The sequence below is a fragment of the Silurus meridionalis genome, chromosome 4 (assembly GCF_014805685.1).
Source record: "Silurus meridionalis isolate SWU-2019-XX chromosome 4, ASM1480568v1, whole genome shotgun sequence".
Classification (NCBI taxonomy): Eukaryota; Metazoa; Chordata; class Actinopteri; order Siluriformes; family Siluridae; genus Silurus; species Silurus meridionalis.
Window position 1 is genome coordinate 18,293,931 of NC_060887.1, and position 23,383 is coordinate 18,317,313.

At 38.1% G+C, this 23,383-nt stretch overlaps 4 protein-coding genes across 7 annotated transcripts in view; 3 read left to right on the forward strand and 1 right to left on the reverse strand.

The window, feature by feature from the left end:
* Positions 1-1,545, forward strand: part of dcst2 (DC-STAMP domain containing 2) — a 10,754-nt gene extending 9,209 nt beyond the window's left edge. Inside the window, exons 15-16 of the mRNA XM_046846090.1 lie at positions 789-933; positions 1,022-1,545. Of these exons, the coding sequence (XP_046702046.1) occupies positions 789-861 (73 nt within the window). The 3' untranslated portion in view covers positions 862-933; positions 1,022-1,545. The remainder of the gene's footprint in view (positions 1-788; positions 934-1,021) is intronic.
* The window catches only part of dcst1 (DC-STAMP domain containing 1), a 24,401-nt gene extending 16,294 nt beyond the window's left edge, over positions 1-8,107 (reverse strand). Inside the window, exon 1 of one of the 2 annotated variants that reach the window (XM_046847066.1) lies at positions 8,078-8,107. The gene's annotated coding sequence lies outside the window, so the exon portion shown is untranslated. Of the gene's footprint in view, positions 1-1,474; positions 1,490-8,077 lie in introns of those variants that run through there. The other variant, XM_046847067.1, reaches the window with a different exon arrangement.
* Positions 1,687-4,413, forward strand: LOC124384322 (protein S100-A13-like). 2 transcript variants are annotated; one of them, XM_046847069.1, is made up of 3 exons: positions 1,687-1,844; positions 3,433-3,570; positions 3,733-4,413. In XM_046847069.1, exons 1-3 carry the CDS (start codon positions 1,833-1,835, stop codon positions 3,901-3,903), a joined length of 321 nt encoding a protein of 106 aa, XP_046703025.1. In that variant the 5' UTR covers positions 1,687-1,832; the 3' UTR covers positions 3,904-4,413. The 2 variants fall into 2 exon arrangements, with proteins under 2 accessions (XP_046703025.1, XP_046703027.1); XM_046847071.1 differs by having other exon boundaries at positions 3,445-3,570.
* On the forward strand, positions 6,581-23,379 carry trim33l (tripartite motif containing 33, like). Of its 2 annotated transcripts, none has more exons than XM_046847064.1 (17): positions 6,581-7,061; positions 9,221-9,297; positions 10,304-10,442; positions 11,308-11,425; positions 16,744-16,860; positions 17,053-17,167; positions 17,573-17,716; positions 17,939-18,050; positions 18,300-19,894; positions 19,991-20,057; positions 20,171-20,201; positions 20,307-20,424; positions 20,626-20,804; positions 21,028-21,130; positions 21,240-21,308; positions 21,420-21,554; positions 22,813-23,379. In XM_046847064.1, exons 1-17 carry the CDS (start codon positions 6,905-6,907, stop codon positions 23,044-23,046), a joined length of 3,510 nt encoding a protein of 1,169 aa, XP_046703020.1. In that variant the 5' UTR covers positions 6,581-6,904; the 3' UTR covers positions 23,047-23,379. The 2 variants fall into 2 exon arrangements, with proteins under 2 accessions (XP_046703020.1, XP_046703021.1); XM_046847065.1 differs by having other exon boundaries at positions 19,994-20,057.
* Positions 23,380-23,383: the final 4 nt, after the last annotated feature.

The window sequence follows — 23,383 nt, forward strand, 5'->3', positions numbered from 1 at the left end:
CCTTATTGTGATGCCTTTCACACACACACACACACACACACACACACACACACACAAAATATAATATAATATAATATATATATATATATATATATATATATATATATATATATATATATATATATCATACAAAAGCCATTGTACATGAGCATGAAAGTTTTTGTTGGGTTCATATGTATATACATATATATATAAAACAAGTTCATGCTCATGTACAATGGCTTTTGTATGATTCTCTATTATTATATTGCATACCACAATAACATTGTTTAATTTCTCAGCATTATCAGTAGCAAAAGTATTGTATTGTTTGTGCTATTTGAGTTCATTCAAGGTGACATGGTGGCACAGCTCCAGGGTCCTAGGTTCAATTCTAAGGCCAGGTTATTGTCTGTGTAGCGTTTATGTGAAAAGTCTCCTAGTGTCCTCATGTTTTTTTTCACTATGTTCTCTGGTTTCACCCCCACTCAAAAAACAAACAAAACAAAAACAAACTTACTTAACTGTTTATGCTAAATTGCCCCTAAAAATAAATGACCAATGTGCATAAATACAAGTGCACTGTGCTGTGCAATGGACTAGCATTGCATTTGAAGTGTCTCCTTACTTTGTGGCCAGTACTAAATGGGCTCTAGACCCATAACCCTGATCAGGATAAAGTCCATCCTAAAGCTCAATGAAATAGTGAGTGAATGAGTGAATTTGGTCAATAAAAGGCAACCATTAAAACTGTGTTAGGAGCAAACACATGTTACCATTTAAATGTAATACATGGTATGGTATCACAGAGACTCCAGTGATGAGGAGCGTGTGGGGCAGCTGAGACATCAACACGCATCGATCAGAACCCTGATAGTATGAGTCTGATGAGAAGGCACGTGTCCGTGGAAATGGAACCCTGAGTGATTCAGACACCTGCACTTTTAAACCCAGGTAGTAGTCACTTTATCAGTCTACACAGAAGATACACCATATCGCAAGACATTTATGTTTTTCTTGTGTGTGTGCATTTCGTTGACAGAGACAGTGAAGACCAGTGCCATGGCTTACACATAGCAAAGTTTGAAAAGATAGTTTGAGACTTGTGCAAGACAGAGGCTACCCTACAAGACCAGATTTGTCAACAGCATTAACCCAATAATTGTATAAAACTTCTCAGTCTAGTGTTAGTGTTTTTCATTGCAAAACTTTAGAAAAGCTTTTGTTTTTCAGATGTCCTATGATAATGTGGTCTGGCTGGTTGGATGTTGAGTTATTGCTTGAGTTTTTCATGGCCTTTGGCTTTTAGGAATTCCCGGTATGGGCGCTTTAACACTAAAACAAATATTTCAGGATTTCCAAATCTATCTTAGGATCTTTGACTTGTTCTATGACATGACAAAAATACTAAGCAAACAATTCCTGCTGGCATACAAATCTTCTTATTTCCTATTTTACACCGATGTACTCTCTCTTTTATTTGAACCCACTGCACCTTGTTGATGGTGATGTTTTCTCCAAGATTGTTGTAAAGCAGAAATCAAATAAAATCTGTATTTCAAGTTATATTAAGAACGGTCACTGAATTATAGTTTTTTTTTTTTTTTTGCCGCACTCGGTTTTAAATCAAAAGAATCACAACTCGGACGACACCGCACTGAGTATCGTTCGAGTGCGGTGGTTCAAAAGAGTCGACTCTTTTAAGTGACTCGCGTCATTCAAGGCAGAAGGACTGACGTGGAAAAGGGAGGAAGATAAGGGGACTGTCCGCACGCAGGGCGGTGAGAAAACACCGTCACTGAGCTTCACTCACCTAATTCTCTCTCTCGACATCAGGAGACTAAACGGACGCAATGGCACCAAAGGTAAATGCCTACTATTTCCTCCCCCCCTGATTTCATATGGTTTGCATTTGCATGGTTTATAACTGTTTCATCATATTAGTGTGTACAGTTGTTTGAAATGTACTGTTTATTCGTCTGATCTGGTTGGATTTCATCAGTAGAAATTGTTGCAATTGTATGTATGTACAGTTTGAAACAGTTTTTAATACACTAACTTTTACAATGATGGTCACCTATAATGCATTTTTGGACCATAAAACACTATATAAGCCTGCTTCTTTGCTTTAGACTTACTTATAATCCATAATTAACCCCCTACAGGTTTTTAATTCTTAAATATTTGAAAAGAATTCTTTTTATGATATGAATTTTGTTACCAGAAAGTTTACTTTTCATGCAATAGGTAATCCTACATAATAATATTTTTATGAAATCTGTGATCTCAATATCCTAAGGGCAGATTTCTACTACTATGGCCATACCAGAGTTAAAATTGGTTGCAGGCCAACGCCCATAAAGCAAATAGTACTGCATTGTTGCGAACGCTCTAGTCCAACCTGGTGTAACTGCTTCCTGAGTTCATTGTCTAGGCTCACTTACCTGTTTAGGTAAAGAGGATCTCCCCCCCCCCACACACACACATGCTGTGAGTAACATGGCTATGAATCCTGTTATACATCAGTGCATAAAAACCAAGTTTTGATTATTGGAAAAGGTCAGGATCAGCTTAAAATTAAGTTTGAACATTGTTTTCAGCAGTCTGCTAAAACATTGCTGTCTTAGTAGTATTTCAATCTGTTTTAGGCTGTTTTGAAGCACACATTAAAAGATTATAGCACAGAGAGCTTATCCAAGTACAAAAGAATTTGGGGTATGACTGGAGAACAGCTGTTAATCTTTTAGGCATTCTTCGGAGCAAGCTACAAAAGTGATTGTGGCTAAGATTAAAAGTAGCATCTCAGCGCTTTAAGATATGCAATCTAATGGGATCAGACTGCAGCCTAAACCCGTCACAAATCTAAAGAAGATTTCGGTCTAGTTTTAATGCAGAATGTAGGATCAACTGTGTCTCTGTATGTGTGTGTGTGTGTGTGTGTGTGTGTGTGTGTGTGAGAGAGAGAGAGAGAGAGAGAGAGAGAGAGAGAGAGGAGAATTATGTGGAATCCCTATAATACTGAAACACTATAATGTATGAACATTACATGGTGCTATTGTTTTGCTATGTTCCAACACTGGTTTGAAATCTTCTTATTGTTAGTTACTGTACACTTTTTTGGAAATGAAAATAATGGTCAATTTAACAAGTAAAACCAAAATTGTTATTTTGTTTTACCTGTTCGTATGAAAATATTAGAAAAGTGTAAAATTTCTGTTATCATTGTTCACTACAATGAACAAATGATACTTTAGCAACTGAATATATCTTAAATAAAGGAAAAGTCTAACAAATTGTAGAACATTTTTATTTTATTCCTAGACATATTTACTCAAAAATGAGCATATATCGTACGACAATCTAATGAAGATACACTTTAATTTGCCTATATTCGATATATTTCTTTTGGCTAAGATATTGTTTGTTGCTGTTCCAAATTTTGTGTAATTTAAGACATTCCTTCAGTACACAGATCTAGAACTGGCCATCAACACCATAGTAACCCAGTTCCATGCAGCCTCAGCTAATGAAGCTTCAGCTCTGACAGTAAACGAGTTCCAGGGCATGCTATCCAAAGAACTGCCTTCAGTGGTAGGTATCATTTACCACTGTAAACTCACATTAACCTAAAGGAAGCTGTGATTTAAAACTTTACTATATTCAGAATTCCCTCAGCCTTCTTTGATCAGTATAATACACTGAAACCATTATATAAATATGACCATAATAAAGATTTATTTGCTTCTTTAACAGACTCCAAAGGACCAGGAAGGTCTTAACAAGATTCTGAGTGAGATGGATGTGGCAGAGGGGCAGGAAGTGACCTTTGAGAACTTTTGGAACCTGGTGAATTCCTATGCCACCTCTCAGTTTGGGCTGCTTCAGAAAGATAAAAGTGTTAAATGCAATTGCCTGTTACTCTGAAACTTAGGCAAGTGAATAAGAAAAGCATACTGCTCCCACCAGCCCCTCCCAGTTCATGTGGGTGCAATGCTGTTCCAGCAGGCTCCTGTTCCAACTTCCTTTGCCTTATCATCAACATGTTATCAGATTCTTTAGACAAAAATTTAGCCACACCTGTAACCTGAATGGCTAAACATTGCCAACATTGTTAGTGTCACATACACATGATATTTGTTACCAATATGTGAAGAAGCAGCTTTTATATTTACTAATATGCTTTGGTGCTGCACGATTAATGGTTAAACGTTTCTGATTTAACCTTCTCATCATGATATTTTTGTACAATGATGATATCTGCACGAATTATTGTGTTGTATGACACTTTTTTTTTTGACGTGTCTCTTTTATACATACTACACTTTTGTACAATGGTAAATATAAATTAGTATGTAAAATTATACAAAAGATATATGTTGGCATCTAGTTAAATATATATCAATAAAAAGATATATTGAAATAAATGCAGAAGCATTCGGTGAGTGAGTATATTTTCTTGCATGCAGTTCTGGGTTAAATTTGTTATCGTCATTATTTATGATCTCTTTCTTACATGTCTGCTAGGGTGTCTTACTTTGTACAAAAATTGGCAGTACTCTGTTTAGAAAGTTCCATGGTCATGAGACCACAATAGTTAAGCTGACCATATGGTTTTGTTCTCAAAATATCTTCAGAGGATATTTGTCCCAGCAGCAGTAAGCCTACATTTCCTGCAGGGGTCAGTGTAGCCCTTATGTAGTCTCCAACAACTATTCTAGTGCAACAGTTTTCCTACTTTACATATAAATATTCAGCAATATACAAAAGTTGGCTTTGCATTTTTGTATTCTTTTTGACAATTTCTTTGGCTTTTGTGACAGAATCTACATACATAAATCTAGTTGGTTATGTTCATTTTCCCTAAGACAGCCAGTCATCTTGAGAAAGCTGCTCCATCTATTGCTCCAGCTGTTCTTCAGCTGTCCTACATGTTCCAGAATTTTTTATGATTTTCTGCTGTTCAGTTTAATAAAGTTTATTTTGTCCCACCACACTGACCTCTTTGTTTGAGAAATGTTAAATACATTTTAAACCTGAATGTCAAATCTGAATCTCAACCAGACTAATGATAGACCAATTCATAATAATAGTATGTATAAAAGTTACTGTTGTGACGCATTTAAATAATGATTCCAATATCTGATTACAAGCATGTCTACATTGATGTCTATAGTGACAAGCCCTACATCACTTTAGCCTTCAGCTATATTTTCACATTCACATGCTCTACTTTAAATTTGCATACAAAAGCAAAAAATAAATAAAAAGTAATGATGCTTAAATCTCTCTTGCAAACTTTTTCAATAGTCACTTTATTCCTGGCAGGGTTATAATGGATCCAGAGCCTACCCTGGGCTAGTAAGGTGGGTATACAGTATGGCCAAGTCACTTGCCAGGCATCTTGCATAAACACACATATACACACATACACACACACACACACACACAATGTATCTTAATCCACTTTTGCAGGCTTGTTTTTGTGAAGTGGGAGGTCCTGCAAAAAGCCTAGATGGACAAGGAGAGAACATGGAAAACACAGAAAAGCACCTTAACCCTGGGGTTCAGGGATTCTTTCCCTGGAACCTAGAGCTGTGTGGAAATGTATTTAATATTCATACAAAATAATTACTGTACTATCATTTAAACATACTGGGTTGTAAGAAACTGCATAAGTATACAAACAGTAAATTATTAGCTGCCTTTTAAGAACATGATATGATTTAAAATGGCTTTGGCAAATCAATGAAACGTGTACTAGTAATGTACTAATCATTTTATGCATCAGCCAGTGGTACTTAATCAAGTCAAGTTTATTTCTATAGCGCTTTTCACAACAGACATTGTCTCAAAGCAGCTTTACACAAATCAACAGTCAAGGTGAACGATGTGTATTTATCCCTGATGAGCAGCCGTGGCGACTGTGGCAAGGAAAAACTCCCCTAGATGTTATGAGGAAGAAACCTTGAGAGGAACCAGACTCAAAAGGGGAACCCATCCTCATTTGGGTGACATCAAGAGTTTGATCATAAATTTTCAACAATACAGAACACTGGAGAGAGAACTAACATGAGTACTGGAGTATAAGATTATAAGTAATGTTCTTTCTACAGTCTTATACAGTCTTTATGGTTATAAAACTAGGAGCTACTGAGCTCAACATTTGTGATCATCACAGATCCAGCACCAGCTTCTCCATGCCAGAGCCTTTAAACACCCCAGGAGGTCCAATGTCAAAACTCCACACATGTAGTGGGATCCAATTGGCACTAGTACGGTTCTGGATGGTAGGGGATGTTTGCGAGTTCAGCATCTACTTCTTTAAAGGTCCATTAACTTCATGAGGTGGGACGTGACTGGAGCAACCTCAGGATGCCTCGGGATGGGGAGAGATCATATTCATCTCATATTGATATTGATCATATTGAACATATTCAGTAATCAGGTTGTGTAATGGTTGATTGATATTAAATGCAGATCTGTGACGTGGAAATGCAGACGAGCTATATGCTTTGTTGTTGGATTGAAATCTGACATGTTCCTCACCTATGTTCCCGCCCACTGCATGCTCAGTGCTTTTTGGGATATCAGATGTGCGCACGCGCAGAGATAAGGCGCATGCGCGCTGCAACATATCCGCCGGAAACGGTTTATGTAGCTAGGGAGTTTATTGTTTATAGTAAACTTAAACTTTGTAGCCCAACAGGCTGATGGACGACTGGATTTGTAGAATTACTATTAGCAATTCAAGTTGTTTCATCTACCTTTAATATGAGGATTTGGGGGTGGAAAGGGGAAATGAAGTCATGTCTGCGCAGCAGTCAGAGGTGAAGCAAGTGTGTGAGAAGGATCAGCTGGTTTAGGAAGAATAACGCGTTGGCAGTGGTTTATTACTAGAAGGTGTTGTTTTTCGGTTTATGAAGACATGATGGAAGATAGAGAAGCAGATACTGTTAGGAAAATGCCTGATCTCGACTCGTGTGTAACTTGTACAACGAAGCTGAGCAGCAGCGCTGAACCCAAACTTCTCCCTTGTCTGCACCTGATGTGTAAAGCGTGCACTGTGAACAAACACGCCAAAGGTAAACATAATGATACATATCATAACTAATAATACACAACTCTGTTATTACTCATTTTAGTTTAATCTGAACCTGACAGCAGCAGCAGCTTTGGAGATTAATAGATGAAAGTGCTAGGAATGGCAGAGTTGTGTCTAACTTCACTTACTACTAATAATAATTGTTTTATTTTATTTAATGCTGTTTACAAAATTGCTTTTTAAAAATGTTGCCCTTAATACTATTCTATCAAGCGTTAAGCAACATTTAAGGAAAATAAAGCAGTTTTATCCTTGTAGATAAAAGATTCATTTTGTTTGAAGTACCATTTGGGATTTCCCTGTGCATCTATTTACACCAGTTGTTTTTAATACCCATCCTAGTAGTTAAATAGTGATGCTTTGCCGTATCAGGAACCGAGGATCTTCTCAGGAGTGAAGGCAGAGGTCAAACATGAAAGGAAATATTAAGACAGAATACCTTTTTAAGTCTGATAATGAAAGCCAGCACTGATGGTAAAAGGATGAAATTAAAGAATAATTTAACCGATTTGTTTTCTTTTGCATTTTCATATTTATGCCTATGCCCCGAAGTTTGCTGAATCCAGTTTACAACGCAACGCAATTCAATTCTATTTATTTCAGAAGTTGTCTACCTAACTTTCTATTGTTTATCCATGGCCACTTTGCTATAAATGACAATGCTCTCATTCCAATCAATAATCAAATTGTTGAAATTTATATATAAAAATAAAAAATCTAATAAATACTATTATCATAACCAGTCTGGATATGTGGTATGCATTTAATGTGCATCATATTTGTCCTGGCCATTTCCAAGAAACATACCGTATTTTTCGGACTATAAGCCGCTACTTTTTCCCCACGTTTTGAACCCCGCGGCTTAAACAACGAAGTGGCTAATTTATGAATTTTTCCTGGGTTTTTCCTGGTTTCACAAACTTCAAGCCAAAAAACTGAACCCCATAACATTAGAACAATGAAATTTCCGAACGGAAACGAAAAAACACACCTCACCTGTGTTCTGAGCTGCACGGCTTTGGGAGAAAAAACTTCCATCGGGTGATTTTTAAACGCACGATGATGCCAAAAGATAAACTCCTGAGAGAAATAGTTGTGAAAGGAAGGAGGAAGACAGTGAACAATGACTTTCTTGGTCGGCTACTGTTTAGATACAAGCCGTTGTAACACATTGAGTCAGGGTGAAGGGAGAGCTCGCTTCTTGCATGCTATTCCCAAAATACCGCTATGCTCCTAAAGGAAGCGCAACATATTTCACCCTGTACACTGTGTGTAACGTGTCTTTCGTTAAAGCCTGTTTAAAGTACATTAGTGTAGACGGCTTATAGACAGGTGCGGCTTATTCATGTTAATTTTTGTAAATTCACTTATATATGGGTGCTCTTTATAGTCCGGAAATTACGGTAGTTGTTTAAAATTGTAACATTTACTCAACTTTCATTACTTGACCAGAAGAAGTGTAACTTCTTTATTGCCTTAATCCTTTTCATGGTCGGTTTCATTCCCACATTTGTGAAGTGGAATCATGTAACTGACAGTGTGGCATTAACACACAATATTTGTGGCATTGAACAGTAAAAAAAAAAAAATGGTTAACATGATAAGCTTAGTAACTTTTTAAACCTTCTAATATCATTTGTTCCTATCATGCAGGAAATGTATTTTTTCCTGGTACACAGCCAAGTCAGTATAATCAAAGCAGCACCTAACGGGTGATTAGAATCAGCACACTTGAACACAACTTGTTTTCTTGTTGACTGATGTTTTTAAAAAAAAAAAGTAATAAGTGTATGAACTGGCAATACATGAATTACATGCTACTTTTTTTAAATTTTGAAAACAATGAGGAATATGTTGGTGTTACAACAAAGTAAACCAATTTTTATTTCCTGCTTAGTTACTATGACACCATGGTTATGGGACAAACGTCCTCAGGTCATGCTAATGTTGATGCTTTTTAAAGAACCCTATGGACAAACTTGTGTGATATATCATTTAAGCAGTAATGCACAAGCAAGAGTGTTGTAGTATTGAGTATCAGTTTGGCTGACAGTAATATTTTTGACTAGTTTGCACAAGGCTATTATAATAGGGTGCTTTGTAGAATAGTGTTATTTATTAGATTTTCTCTTACTTTAGAATGCCCAGTGTGTCACCAGTCTTTCAAGCTGTCTGAAGTTACAGATTGCTACATTTTCGAGGACTCTGCCCCTAAGGTAACCTTATTTATATTTATACAGTGTATCTGTATCCATGTTGTCTTCTGGAAATATTTGTTAGCCTCGATATTATATGGCATTTTTGTCCACAATGATTTAAACATATAAGCGCTATCTCTCGTGCTGCTTCCTTTATCTGCGGTATTATTATAATTATTGTTATTATAATTGCTGTTGTTGTCTTTTATCATTATGTACAAGCTTTTGGTATATCACAAAAGGAATCTCCAAATTTACTTGGTTTTTACAAGGTTTTGTTTGCCAGCCATTTATCATCCAGAATGAACGCAACACTGGTTGCAATCGTTAATCACATTCTTATTACACTCTCACAAAAATACACTTACGTGGTGGAGCAAGTAACTTTTTAAGCTGTACATGTTCTACATGTAGTCTAGACAGTAATAAAAAGTAAGTACAGGTTCCTGGTACTCCTTGTTTGATGTACAGTATAAACTTTGACACGTTAGAAACGCAGCACAAAGCAAATATTGTGTCTAACATAACATTAGTATCAAATAATACTGACATTACTGGGCTGCATGAAGCACACTTGGTAAACTGAATTGTAACATATGAATAGAAAGATGATTTTTATATGCATTTTTTAATAAGAAAAAAGCACTGATACCTTTGTGTATATCTTAATGTTGTATAATAGTGATTTAAGGATCAGATTTTTTCTGCTGTTTGTACATTACAGGCCAAAAGAATTGGAAGCAGCGCTACTTTCAACAGCTTACAAATAATTAAAACGTATCACTTAATGGGACTTTTACTAAGATTTTTGTTAACCACCATATTCAATGGCATTTGCAATATTTTTAATAGATTCGGTGAACATTGTCAATAAACAGTTTTCATTATCGAAAAGTAAATGTAATTATGAAATATTCAACACCCCGGCACTCTTTTGGCCTGCAGTGTAGTAGATCCCGGTGTCTACTTAAATCTGTCGATCGAATGTCTGTAAGTCTGAGTTGAATGTAATCTGTATGTCTAGTGTGGGGGATGTGATGATTCTGCCCTGAGTGGATGGTGCAAGGAGTGTGATGAAGCTCTGTGTCCAGATTGTGTGTCGGCTCATCAGCGCGTGAAGATGACGCGCAACCATACAGTCGTACCACAGGAACCCCAGTCAGGTCTGCCCGTAAAAAGTGCTCATATAGAGATCTTTGTTCATTTAAGGAAAAACAAGCACTGAATGTTCTATGAGATGTTGATAAAGTGATCTGTAACATGGCCATGGTGTGGTATCTCTTAAAATGTTTTGTATTTTGTCTAAAGTTATAAGAATTAGAAGGGTTTAAATGACAAGTAATGTATACACTTATACCACTGTTAAATCAAAAGGTGACTGATTTAATTACTTTAATTAATTGACTGATTTGGTAAACACTATCACAGTGCTGCACATTAGGGATCCAGCCAGTGGAGAAATGTAGCTGTTCTGGCTGTGTAATTCACCACCTTTTGATTAGAAATTAGAAGCAGTCATTATGAGGTTAAGAAAATCAGACGTGATTAGAGGCTTATTTCTTTGCATCCATATTGTTTAGATTTGATCAGACTTTAATCCTTTTTTTTTTCATGGTTAGATTCCAAACAATATACAGAACACCAATAATTTAATAGCTTTAAATCCAGCTTTTTAAGGTGCACACATTAGGAAGGGCATCTTGAATTTCAACCGGGTTTACATGGTTTTGTTTTTCTGGCTGTGGGGGTGGTGGTAGCAGCTGTTTGGCACCTTAACACTCACTTCCAAACAAAACCTCCAAAGTTTTGCTCACACATTAACATGTGTGCTGGATGATCATGAAGTAGTAAATACAGAGGTCAGAACGGTGTTTTGAAGACGATGAACCAAACAAAAATCATTTAAATATACTTTTATGTACTCGCAGAAATAATTAACATTATGGTTTTCGTTATGGTAGAAACAGTATGGTTTTCAAAATGAGCATCTCCGACACTATAATACACTAATATATTTTTCTTCTTCAGGTTTAAGTACAAGTATGCGCTGTGCTTTACACATACAGGAGCGTCTTAAGTTCTTCTGTGTCACCTGTGATCGGCTAACCTGTAGAGACTGTCAGCTGATTGACCACAGAAACCACAGGTACTATGGTATTTCATCATGTCATATTTGTCATGTGAAACCCATCGAATCGAAGTATCCATTGTACATACAAATACATAAATAAAATATATAAAAGGTATTAGAATATATTAACATTTTGAAATAAAGTAAAATATATATGTTTATATATTGTGTGTGTGTGTGTGTGTGTGTGTGTGTGTGTGTGTGTGTGTGTGTGTGTGTGTGTATATATACACACACAGGTGCAGCTCAATAAAATCAAATAAAATTTTATTTGATACATACATACCGAATACAACATGCGGTGAAATGCTTTGTAAGACTGTCCAACATTTAAGCATAAAAAAACGAGTAGAATTAAGGATAAAAATTAAAGTAGATAAGAAGTATAAACTATTTAAAATATATGTATATACATGAGCAGATATTTACATTACAGTAACTGGTGCAGCCACGACGGCATCCGACCTCACTGGCACAATCTTGAACCTTCATTTCATCTTGAAATTAGAATATCATTAAAAAGTTGATTTATATTAGTAATTCTATAAAAAAAACTGAAACTCTTATACTTTATAGATTCATCACACACAGACTGAGGTATTTCAAGTGTTTCTTCTTTCTCTTCTTCTTTCGGCTGCTCCCATTAGGGGTCACCACAGTGGATCATCCGTCTCCATACTACTCTGTCCTCTACATCTGCCTCTTTCACACCAACTACCTGCATGTCTTCCCTCACCACATCCATGAACCTCCTCCTTGGTCTTTCTCTTTTCCTTCTTCATAGTGGCTCCATCCTCAGGACCGATGTACCCCCGTCCATCCTCTGCACATGTCCAAACCATCTCAATCGAGCCTCTATCACTTCGTCCCCAAAACATTCTACATGCGCTGTCTCTCTAATTAACTAATTTCTAGTCCTGACCATCCTCAACACTCCTTATGAAAACCTTAAAATCTTCAGCTCTGCTACCTCCAGCTCCACCTCCTGTCTTTTAGTTAATGCCACTGTTTCTAAACCATACAACATCGCAGGTCTCACCACAGTCCTATAAACTTTCACTCTTGCAGATACCCTTCTATCAAAAATCACTTCTGCCACTCTTTTCCACCCACTTCATCCTGCCTGCACTCTCCTTTACTTCTCTAACACTTTGCACTGTTGACCCCAGGTACCTAAACTCCTCCACATTCACCACCTCTTCTCCCTGCAACCGCACCACTTCACTGCCCTCCCTCCTATTTACACACATGTACTCTCTTACTCCTACTGACTTTCATTCCCCTTCTCTCCAGCACGTTCCTCTGCCTCTGCAGGCTTTTCTACACCAGCTCTCTACTCTTACCACAAATAACAATATCATCCACAAACATCATAGTCCATGGAGGCTCCTGTCTGACCTGGTCTGTTAACCTGTCCATCACCACTGCAAACAAGAAATGGTTTAGAGCCGATCCTTGATGCAGTCCAACCTCCACCTTAAACCAATCAGTCATTTTTACTGCACACTGCTGTTACACTGTCCTCATACATGTCCTGCACCACCCTCACATACTTCTCTGACACACCTGACTTCCTTATACAATACCACAACTTCTCTCTCGGCACCCTGTCGTACGCTTTCTCTAAATCCACAAACACACAATCTCTGACCTTCTCTATACTTCTCCATCAACATTCTCAAATAATGCAGCTGTGGTGCTCTTCCTCGGCATAAAACCATACTGTTGCTTACAGATGGTCACTTCTATTCTCAGTCTGGCTTCCACTACTCTTTCCCATAACTTAATGGTGTGACTGGTCAACTTTATTCCACTGTAGATACTGCAGGTCTGCACATCTCCCTTATTCTTAAAGATCGGTAACAGCACACTTCTTCTCTATTCCTCAGGCATCCTCTCACCTTCCAAAATCTTGTTAAACAATCTTGTTAAAAACACTGCCATCTCTCCGAAACATCTCCATGCTTCTACTGGTATGTCATCTGGTCCATCCGACTTACCACACTTCATCCTCTTAATTGCTGCTCTCACTTCCTCTTTAATAATCCTATTCACTTTCTGCTTCACCATCTCTACACCATCCAACCTTCTCTCTCGCTCATTTTCCTCATTTATCAGCTGCTCAAAATACTCCCTCCATCTTCTCACCTTTACCTGCTGCTGCATTTCCTTGTATGTCTCTGTCCTCCTTTCTATTTCCATATGTCACACCAAGTACCTTCCTGTATGTCTCCCTTATCACTTCTGCAGTAGTTGCCCAATCATCATCATAGAACAATTTAAACCCACCTCCAATGTTCCTAGCTTTACTCCCCTTCCACTTAGACTTCTGAACACACGTCATACCTTTCCCCACTCCATCATATTAGCTTCCACTCTCCCTTTACCAGTCATAGTACCAACATTTAAAGTACCAACCAAAACCTCCTCTCTCCTCCACTTCTCCTTTTCCTGCTGTCTCTGTAGACATCTTCCTCCTCTCTTTTTCTCTTTCGGCCAACAGTAGCCCAATTTGCCAATTGGTGGTCGTTGGTATCCCGGGCCTCAACCGATCCGGTATGAAAGTCTGATTCGTGATCTGCATATTTGATTTTTGCCACATGTTTTACGCTGGATGCCCTTCCTAACGCAACCCTCCCCATTTATCCAGGCTTGGGACTGGCACTAAGAGTGCACTGGCTTGTGCAACCATAATGGCTGGGTTCTGGATTTCAAGTGTTTATTTCTATTCATTTTGATGATTATGGCTTACAGCTAATGAAAACCCAATAATTAAGTATCTCAAAAAATTTGAATATTGTGGAAAAAGTTCAATATTGGAGACTCATGGTGTCACACTCTAATCAGCTAATTAAATTCAAACACCTGCAAAGGTTTCCTGAGCCTTTAAATGGTGTCTCAGTCTGGTTCAGCCTTCACAATCATGGGGGAAGACTGCTGACTTGACATTTATACAGAAGACGATCATTGACACCCTGCACATGGAGGGAAAGACACAAAAGGTCATATCTAAAGAAGCTGCTGTTCACAGAGTGCTGTATCCAGGCACATTAATGGAATGTTGAATGGAAGGAAAAAATGTGGTAGAAAAAGGTGAAACGAAGCCCATTAAAGAATTTGGAGGAGATTCACAAAGAGTGGACTGCAGCTGCAGTCAGTGCTTCAAGAGCTACCACGCACAGAAGTATCAATGGGCTACAACTGACGCATTCCTTGTATCAAGCCAATCCTGAACCAGAGACGTCAGAGGTGTCTTACCTGGGCAAAGGACAAAAAGGACTGGACTGTTGCTCAGTGGGCCAAAGTCGTCTTTTCAGATAAAAGGAAAGAAAACTTTGGATTTAATTTGGAAATCAAGGTCCCAGAGTCTGGAAGAAGAGAGGAGAGGCACAGAATCCAAGTTGCTGGAGGTCCAGAGTAAAGTTTGCACAGTCAGTGGTGGTTTGGGAATCATCACGTCATCTTTTGGTGTTGGTCCACTGTGTTTTATCAAGTCCAAGTTCAGCACAGCCATCTACCAGGAGGTTTTAGAGCACTTCATTCTTACCGCTGACCAGCTTTATGGAGATGATGATGTAATTTTCCAGCGGGATTCGGCATCTGCCCAAAAACACCAAAAGTTGGTTAAATGACCATGGTGTTTGTGTGCTTGAGTGGCCAGCAAACTCACCAGACCTGAACCCTATAGACATTCTATGGTGTATTGTCAAGAGGAAAATGAGACATAAGAGACCAAAAAAATGCAAATGAGCTGAAGCCCAATGTGAAAGAAACCTGGGCTTCCATACCACCTCAGCAGTGCCACAGACTGATCACCTCCATGCCACGCTGCATTAAAGTAGCAATTAAAGCAAAAAGAGCCCCTACCAAATATTGAGTACATATACAGTAAATTATCATATTTTCCAGAAGCCCAAAAATTCTCACACTTTTTTTTTTTTTTTTTTTTTTATATTATTATTATTATTATTGGTCTTATGAAGTATTCAGGTCCCCTGGTGGTCCAGTGGTTAGGATTCGTGCTCTGAACCGCCGCGTCCGGGTTCGATTCCCGCTCAGGGAACCGAACCCAGCCATAAGGGTTGCACAAGCCAGTGCACTCTTAGTGCCAGTCCCAAGCCCGGATAAATGGGGAGGGTTTCGTTAGGAAGGGCATCCAGCGTGAAAACATATCCCAAATCGAACATGCAGATTACGAATACGGATGATCCGCTGTGGCGACCCCTAATGGAAAAAGCCGAAAGAAAGGTCTTATGAAGTGTTTAAATTTTTTGAGAGAGTGAATTGGTGGGTTTTTGTTAAATGTGAGCCAAAATCATCAAAATTAAAGGAAATAAACACTTAAAATATATCAGTCTGTGTGTGACGAATCTATATAATGAGTTTCACTTTTTGTATTGAATACTAAAATAAATCAACTTTTTCAATGATATTCTAATTTATTGAGATGCACCTGTATATAACCAAATTGCAACTATCACACAGGGGGACCAACAATTAATGGTTCTTTTGATCTTTTGGTGTGCAGAGAATAGAGGAACGGGGATCATCTGGGGAAAATTGGGACACCTCTTTATACCCATATTCTTCGGTTGTAAAGTTCAGGAAATAAACAACGGCTATTCGCTGCTTTGAACTCCTGCCTTTTTATTCTGGGAGAGAGCGTGACATTACAATATGAAGCAGATTTGAAACGTCTTGTAGGCACCCTATGCACTCTTTACATACACTTCCTCTAAGTATTCACACAATCACTACAAAATCCCCTGGTCATTAATCAAGTTAAATTAATTTAAAACCAATCCTCTGTTGGAAGAATACTTGGATACAGACCACTCTAAATGAATAGGGGGTCAAAAACGGTCTCTTTAAGTTGGCAAAGGGCAAAAACGTTAATAAAAACCAGTATCCATTTATCCTTTTCACCAGCAATGAATGCAGATAGGCAGCAATACTGACACAACTTTTCCCATAGCTACGAAAACTGTAGTTTCAGCCACTAAAAGAGATTAATGCATACATTTTGGACATTTAGTGTGAATTTTCACTAAAAAGTGCACAGTGAGTCACTCTTTTGAGACTGACTTTAGCCAGATTTACTTAAAATCTGTGTTTGTGGTGATTGATTTGTGTTGTACAGTTTGTTTTTATTGTTTTTGAGATTTTACAAATCTGTTTTCTATAAAATTAAAATAGAATATTAATAATAATATAGAAGAGAATTTGTGTTTTGCTGAGGCTTTTGTGGGCTGCACATTGTGAAAGGTTAGAAATTGTTTTGAGGGTTCTCCATCTCAAAACAAAAAACAAAACATTTTTTCGTTTGTTGTCAGTTTCCTTTTACTGGAGGAAGCTGTGGTTTCTCAGAAAGACCAGCTCATTAAGCTGGTAAACAGCATCAGTGAGCAGACAAACAGTGTGAGGGCCAGGCTTCATGATCTGGATGCAAGGTAATCATACATTTTGAGTCAATAAGGCTATAGATTTGCAAAGCCGTTGCAGGTCATCCTAATTTAAAAATGTATGCATTGTTAATATTATGTGCCTTGCCTTAAGACATAAATAAATTAAATTGGGATTTGTTCAACATATCTAAATACAAAAATGATTTCTATTCAATTGTATGTGTTTTTCTGAGGTAGATTGAATGAGCTAAAGGAATTAAAAGCATCTTCTAAGAAGCAACTGCATAATGCACTGCGCTCCCTGTACGTCTCTCTGATGTTACGAGGACGTCAGCTGTCTAAGGAATTAGAGGTAATTGCACTGCTTTCATTTCATAGGCCTTGTTTTTAAGTTAACCTCTTTAAGTTTAAGTTTTGAAGTTTTTTAAGTTACTTTTACTACTTGTGTCATTCACATTTATAAAATGTTCCTAATTATTATCTTGTCAATCTGGGAATTACCAGTTTACTAACTCAATTCATAGGAAGCACAGGAATAAATGTCCCTTATGCCACATACAGTGTATTTAAGCATTTGTGTCTGTGTGTGTGTGTGTGTGTCTGTGTCTGTGTGTGTGTGTGTGTGTGTGTGTGTGTGTGTGTGTGTGTGTGTGTGTGAGAGAGAGAGAGAGAGAGAGAGAGAGAGAGAGAGAGAGAGAGAGAGAGAGAGAGAGAGAGGCACTAATCTACAGCTCATATAAATCATTTTATCCTTAAGAGTTTGTGTGATGAGGAGGAGAAGAGCTTGACAGTGATGAAGACCAGCCTTAAAAAACTGGAAGACAGGGAAGAGTATATCGCTGCCTTTGCTCGTAAAATACTGAGCACTGAAGGGTATTGTGTCCTGCAGCACAAGATGCAAGTAAGGCTGTTTTTTTTTTTTTTTTACACAGATTACTTGAAATTTTTGTTGCATGCTGCTTTATATGAGAAAGCATTCAGTTTGTCATTGCCTGCATGTTATAGTTAAATAAAAATGGCTGATAGAGTTGATAACTGGCTAAAGGAAATGCACTGATAAACCTGTTACTATGTCTTTATTGTCTGATGTTTAGGCAAAATGTATCTCTATTTTCCTCATTAGATTGAGAAATGGGCACAAAAGATCCAGGCACAGAAGAAAGTTCTTCCTCACACTGTGATTCAGTTTTCCCTCTCATTCAATGAAAACATCCACCATAGTATTAAAAACCTTGGTAAGCTGTTAAACTGTTATATATTTGTCATCTTTGTTAAAACATAGTGATTTTTATTTTTTAATTTTTTTATGACAACCTGTCTATTAGACATTACATTTCTAAAATGGCCTGATTTGTTTCAATTAGCATTTGTGTATAACCTCAGCCTTTTCCGTTACATGGATTAGAGATTGTGTTAAAATCAAAATTGTAGTCATTTGTTTAACCATTGTTTTTTTGTTTTTTTGTTTTTCTCTCTCCCTTTAGGCTCTTTTAAGGTGACCCGAGTTCCATGTTCTATGAAAAGACAATATAATATTGGCAATAAACCTAAAAATATTCCAGACAAACGCTCCTCAGGTCTGAATTCAGACTCTGGTGCAACTCGATTAGCGCCTGATGGTAAATCCTTTCAGCCTACGCTCAATTTGACGTCCCAGGATGCTTCTGATTTTCCTCAAAATCGGCAGTATGAGTCCTCCTCTTCAAAACCAGTGCAACTCACTCAAGGCTTAACAGACACTATGAGCCATATTAGTTCCTCCTCTAGCTCTCACAACTTTGCTTCTCCTAAGACCACTTGGAGCAGCACAGTTCAGTGTCCAGTTGTTCAGGTGGGCCAGCATTTGCCTCACCCTGTCTCACATCAACCTTCAAAGCCACAGGAGTTCTCCAGAAGTCAGCCTTTACCTTTTCAGTCTCCATATCTCCCTCAGTCTAGCTCTTCTCTTTCTAGCCATACATCTTTAAATATAAGTCCCTCACATCTTCCCCAACATCTTCCTCAGGTTGTGCCACCACAGTCTCAATCTGGTGTTGCTGCAGCATCTCCTCGTGGACCTACCAGTAATTCTTACTCACTCAACAGTAATCGATCTGTTTCTACTCTTTGTTCCTTAGCTGCCTTATGTCAGTCAAGTCAGGCCATGCCTTACCCTCACCCATCTATTCAGAAATTTTCATCTAACCACACACAGAAAAGCGTTCCTCAATCTCAGGCAGTTAATAGTCAGTCTTTTCCATCTCAATTAGTTCACAATAAAAAGTCCCTGCCTTACTCTCAGGCTGTCTCAAACACTCAGTCTGTCAATCTGCAGCCTTCTCAGTCTGTCGGCACTCCGTCCAATCGGGTACAGCTCATTTTACCTAACATCCCAAAGAATATGCCTGCTTTTAAATCTGACACAGTTTGGAAATTCTACCATTACACTCCTCTCTTGAACCTAAATAAGGGTGTTACAATGGCCTGTGTACCACAGCCTGCAAAGATGGGAGATGTTGACTCATCAAAAAAAGTGTCTTGCCCCCAGGCACCCAGGCCCACCATTCTACCAGTCGGCAGTAATATAGAATTGAACCCCCCATTGTCTAGCACGCTTTCACTCCCTGCTGCTCCTATTTCCAGTGTGTCTAGTAACACCGGTCAAACAGAGTGTGCCACTCAGATGATCCAGTTGCCAATAAGTGAGCCCCCAGTAAAGGCTCCAGCTGATTCTGTTTGTGAGCGAGATACGAATGTTTGCAGCAGTGCTTCTCCAGTTGCTGAGGAGAAAGAGGAAGACAGTAACCTGCCTACTTCCACCATGCCAGAAAAAGACACAAAAGCTGAAGAACTCTCAGAAGTGCATCAGCCAGGGGATCTTCTATCTACTACCTCAATCAAGGACTGTTTTTCTAACCAGAACTACCTCGAGGAGTCTGAATCATCAAGGAAATGCAATTTGACTCTGTCCTCCACAGAAGACCCCTCAAGTAAGAGTTGGCTCGTAGGCCTGCCATCGTCCTTCAGAGAAATTCTTTGCAATGAAAAGGAAGTGGAACATGCCTCTCTCCCTAATGCGATGAGCCCTAAGGAGATGGATGTAATGAAAATTTTAAGGCAGTATGATAGTTACATTTTAGTATCATTGTATACGATTGTTTATTTAATCAAGTCATTTGTTTTTCTATGCTTCAAGCAGGACGATGATGAGAAGACTGATGATAGTGATTCTGAATTGGTGGAAGGGATGGATGAATCAAAAAGTAAGCCTATTTTTCCACAATTTTCCACAATTTTCAGTTTTGGACTTATCACTGTGTATTTTGCATCACAATTGTATTATTTTCTCTCTTTTTTTTTTTCGATTTTGTTTCAGAGGAGCCCAAATTAAAACAGGACAGCCATAAGTATGTCTGCTTATGTTCTGCACTTGTATACAAGAATTGTTTCTTAAAGCACAAGCGTGTCCACCTTGCTACTGATGACCTTTTTTGTTTTGTTTTGTTGTCTAGGACTCTGCGTGTATCTCTGCTCCGGTTACCCATCTCAGGATCTTCCACATCTCCGTTTCGAATCGTTCCCAGTAGCCGAAAGACTGAAATTTTGCTACAAGAGATTGAAGAAAATCAGGTACGCCCTGCACTCAGCTGTGTATTTGTTTGGGAATATTTGAGCATATTTCAGGCACACATTTTCCACCTGAAGGCATAAAAGTCAAATACCTGCTACAGTGTAAGCAATGTAGTTTGTGGATTGGTTGCACTTCTATGTTGTTTTTGCACCATATTCCAGTAAAACTAGCTTGTAATGTTTCTCTTCTTGTCAATCCAGAGATGTTTCAGGATCACTGCACCCTCACCCTCCCAGTCCTGCAGTTCTGAGTGTTCCCCGCAGGCTGATGTACTGGACTGTGCTGTGTGCCTCTCTGCTGGAGCCTCACTGCAGTGTGCAAAATGTACTAGAAGCTTTCATACCAGCTGCCATGTGCCACCAATCATTTTCAGTCCTGTGTAAGATTTTTTTTTTCCTCTACATCCATACCATTATATTATACTCTAATAGATTAACAGTATATCCGTAGAGGTCTTTAGTCATAGTTTGTAACTGTGAATGCTGATTAGAGACACGTCAAGAGCAGAATGGCATTTATAGCACTATGCGTTTTGGAAATTTTAAACAGTTAATTACTGAGAAAAAATAAAAATAATAAAATAAAATCTGTGTTCTTTTTAGTGCAACATGGGTATGCTCCCTGTGCCAGGATTTTATGGATGATACTGATCCATTCAGTTCCAACAGACTGAAGGTGCCATACCTAAGTCTATCAGACCAGAGGGTAAAACATACACTTTATAGAAACTCAGATGCAAACACTCAAACATTAGTCTTAAAAAGAAATCATACATTAATTACGCCTTTTTTTTTTTGTTTTCTCTGTTTTCCAGAGGTGTGAACAACTTTTGCTTACTCTGATGTGTGAGAATCACAGCTATATGCTCTACAAAACTTCAAAGGTATTATTTAAGCTCACAACAATCACATGGTTCACACAGAGAGGAGCTTGTTTGCCTCAGTTACATATTTTCTGGCACATTTTAAATATAATCGTTTGTCTATTTATAAAGCATACTGCAGGATGTGTGGGATTTAACTTGATTGTTGGACGGCTGTTGGGGAAACGAAGCCCTCCGTACCGCTCTGCAGCTGAATTGGTGTCCGACCTCTGGGCTCTTCTGGACAACTTGTCCTCAAAATCAAAGGTAAAAAAGCCGCACCCGCTGAATTTGGAAAAGATTTTTATTTTGAACATAAATACGCCGCAGGTGTGTACATTGAAACTAATGAACTTTACAGAGGCTTTAAAGAAAGACAGTGTCTGTTACACGGCTTGTATCTAAACAGTAGCCTACCAAGAAGTCATTATTCACTGTCTTCCTCCTTCCTTTCACAACAATTTCTCTCTGGAGTTTATCTTTTGGCATCGTCGTGCGTTTAAAAATCACCATCGGTGAAGTTTTTCTCCCGATGCCGTGCCGCTCAGAACACAGGTGAAGTTTTTTTCATGCCCGGTTGTTTTCAGCGTGATGAATGATTCACATTTCCTGTAGACAGTCTGAGTGAGCGGCAGGTCAAACATCAGAGGAACCTCATCCATATTTATGATGTGGTGCGGCTCGATTCAGTGGGGCCGCATCTGATTTAATATAAAGAGTTTCATTGGTTCACCAGAACCGGTTTGGCACTTTCATTGGACTAATGTTATGGGGCTCAGTTTTTTGGCGGCATGACGCGTGTGACCCCGGAAAAACCCAGAAAAAATCCATAAGTTAGCCGCTTCATTGTTTAAGCCGCGGGGTTCAAAGCATTGGAAAAAAGTAGCGGCTTATAGTCCAGAAAATACAGTATACTATTTTTTATAGATAGATAGATAGATAGATAGATAGATATAGATATACATAGATATGTATGTGTATATACAGTGTGTGTGTGTGTGTGTGTGTGTGTGTGTGTGTGTGTGTGTGTGTGTGTGTGTGTGTGTGTGTATATATGTATGTAATGTGTATATATATATTATGTATGTGTGAGAGTAGCATGTGTTTATTTCCTTTGTAGCGTAACAATTTCTAATTGCAATTTATAGTTATTAAAAGTATGACGTGATACTTAATTGTTAGATGTTGTGAAACATTTGTACAATGTACATGCTCAGGCTTATTTTGTCATAAACAGTCATTCAGTTTCACCAACCTTTTCTTTTCTTTTGAACTTTATTAGACAAGTAAAAACATTTTATGTTTTAAATATTGCAACTGTTGTCAAAGTTATTCTGTTAATGAAAACTAATCAACATCAATAGTAGTTTGAACATTGAACAACACTGTGGTGTAAGCTTTATTCATATTTATATGCTGTTGGAGTGAATCATGCCGCTGGATACTACTTTTAACTAATTTGTTTTATTCAAATGTACACTGTTCAATTTCATGCCAATAATATATTCCAAATATTTATCTGCAGAAGAAAGACCTGGTTGTCAAGCTCCAAAGCTCATTCCAGTGTCGACTCAATGTGTTATTTGGGGAAAGACTCCATGCTTCACTCCTGAGACCTCTGAGTGGCACAGACCAGACGGTGGCACCAAAGACCAAGTCTGAACAAGAAAAGGCCAAAAGAACTCTTAAGAGGATGAAAGAGTATTTAGCTGCAAACTCTCCTATAGTGGCAAAGAAAGCCAACACTGAGAACACTTAAAAGACATGCAGCATTGTTTTTGCACGGTGAAGTAGATTAGTTGTTTACAAAGACATCTGTACATTTTTGTATTTTCTGTTTTTCAAATGTATTTGTTCTGTAACTCATGCAATAATTGTGCTTTATTTTTTATACAATGGCCTTATTGCCATGTGTGAACATTTGAGTTCTACATTTTCTTTTCCTTGCTGGAGACAAACTTGTTTTTATGTGAGCAGAGATTCGAAGCAGTATCTGACATTTAATGTGGGCCATGAATGCTGGTATATTTATCCTTTTTTTTTTGGTCAGGGGTAATAAAAATATAACACAAAATAAAACATTTCCTGCCAACTGG

Bases quoted from the DNA above. Each gene is read 5' to 3' on its own strand.
- trim33l (XM_046847064.1), top strand. From the start codon at position 6,905: ATGATGGAAGATAGAGAAGCAGATACTGTTAGGAAAATGCCTGATCTC. The intron at 16,861-17,052 runs GTAATCATACAT...TTTCTGAGGTAG, and splicing joins CTTCATGATCTGGATGCAAG to ATTGAATGAGCTAAAGGAAT. The intron at 18,051-18,299 runs GTAAGCTGTTAA...CTCTCCCTTTAG, and splicing joins CCATAGTATTAAAAACCTTG to GCTCTTTTAAGGTGACCCGA.
- LOC124384322 (XM_046847069.1), top strand. The intron at 3,571-3,732 runs GTAGGTATCATT...CTTCTTTAACAG, and splicing joins CCAAAGAACTGCCTTCAGTG to ACTCCAAAGGACCAGGAAGG.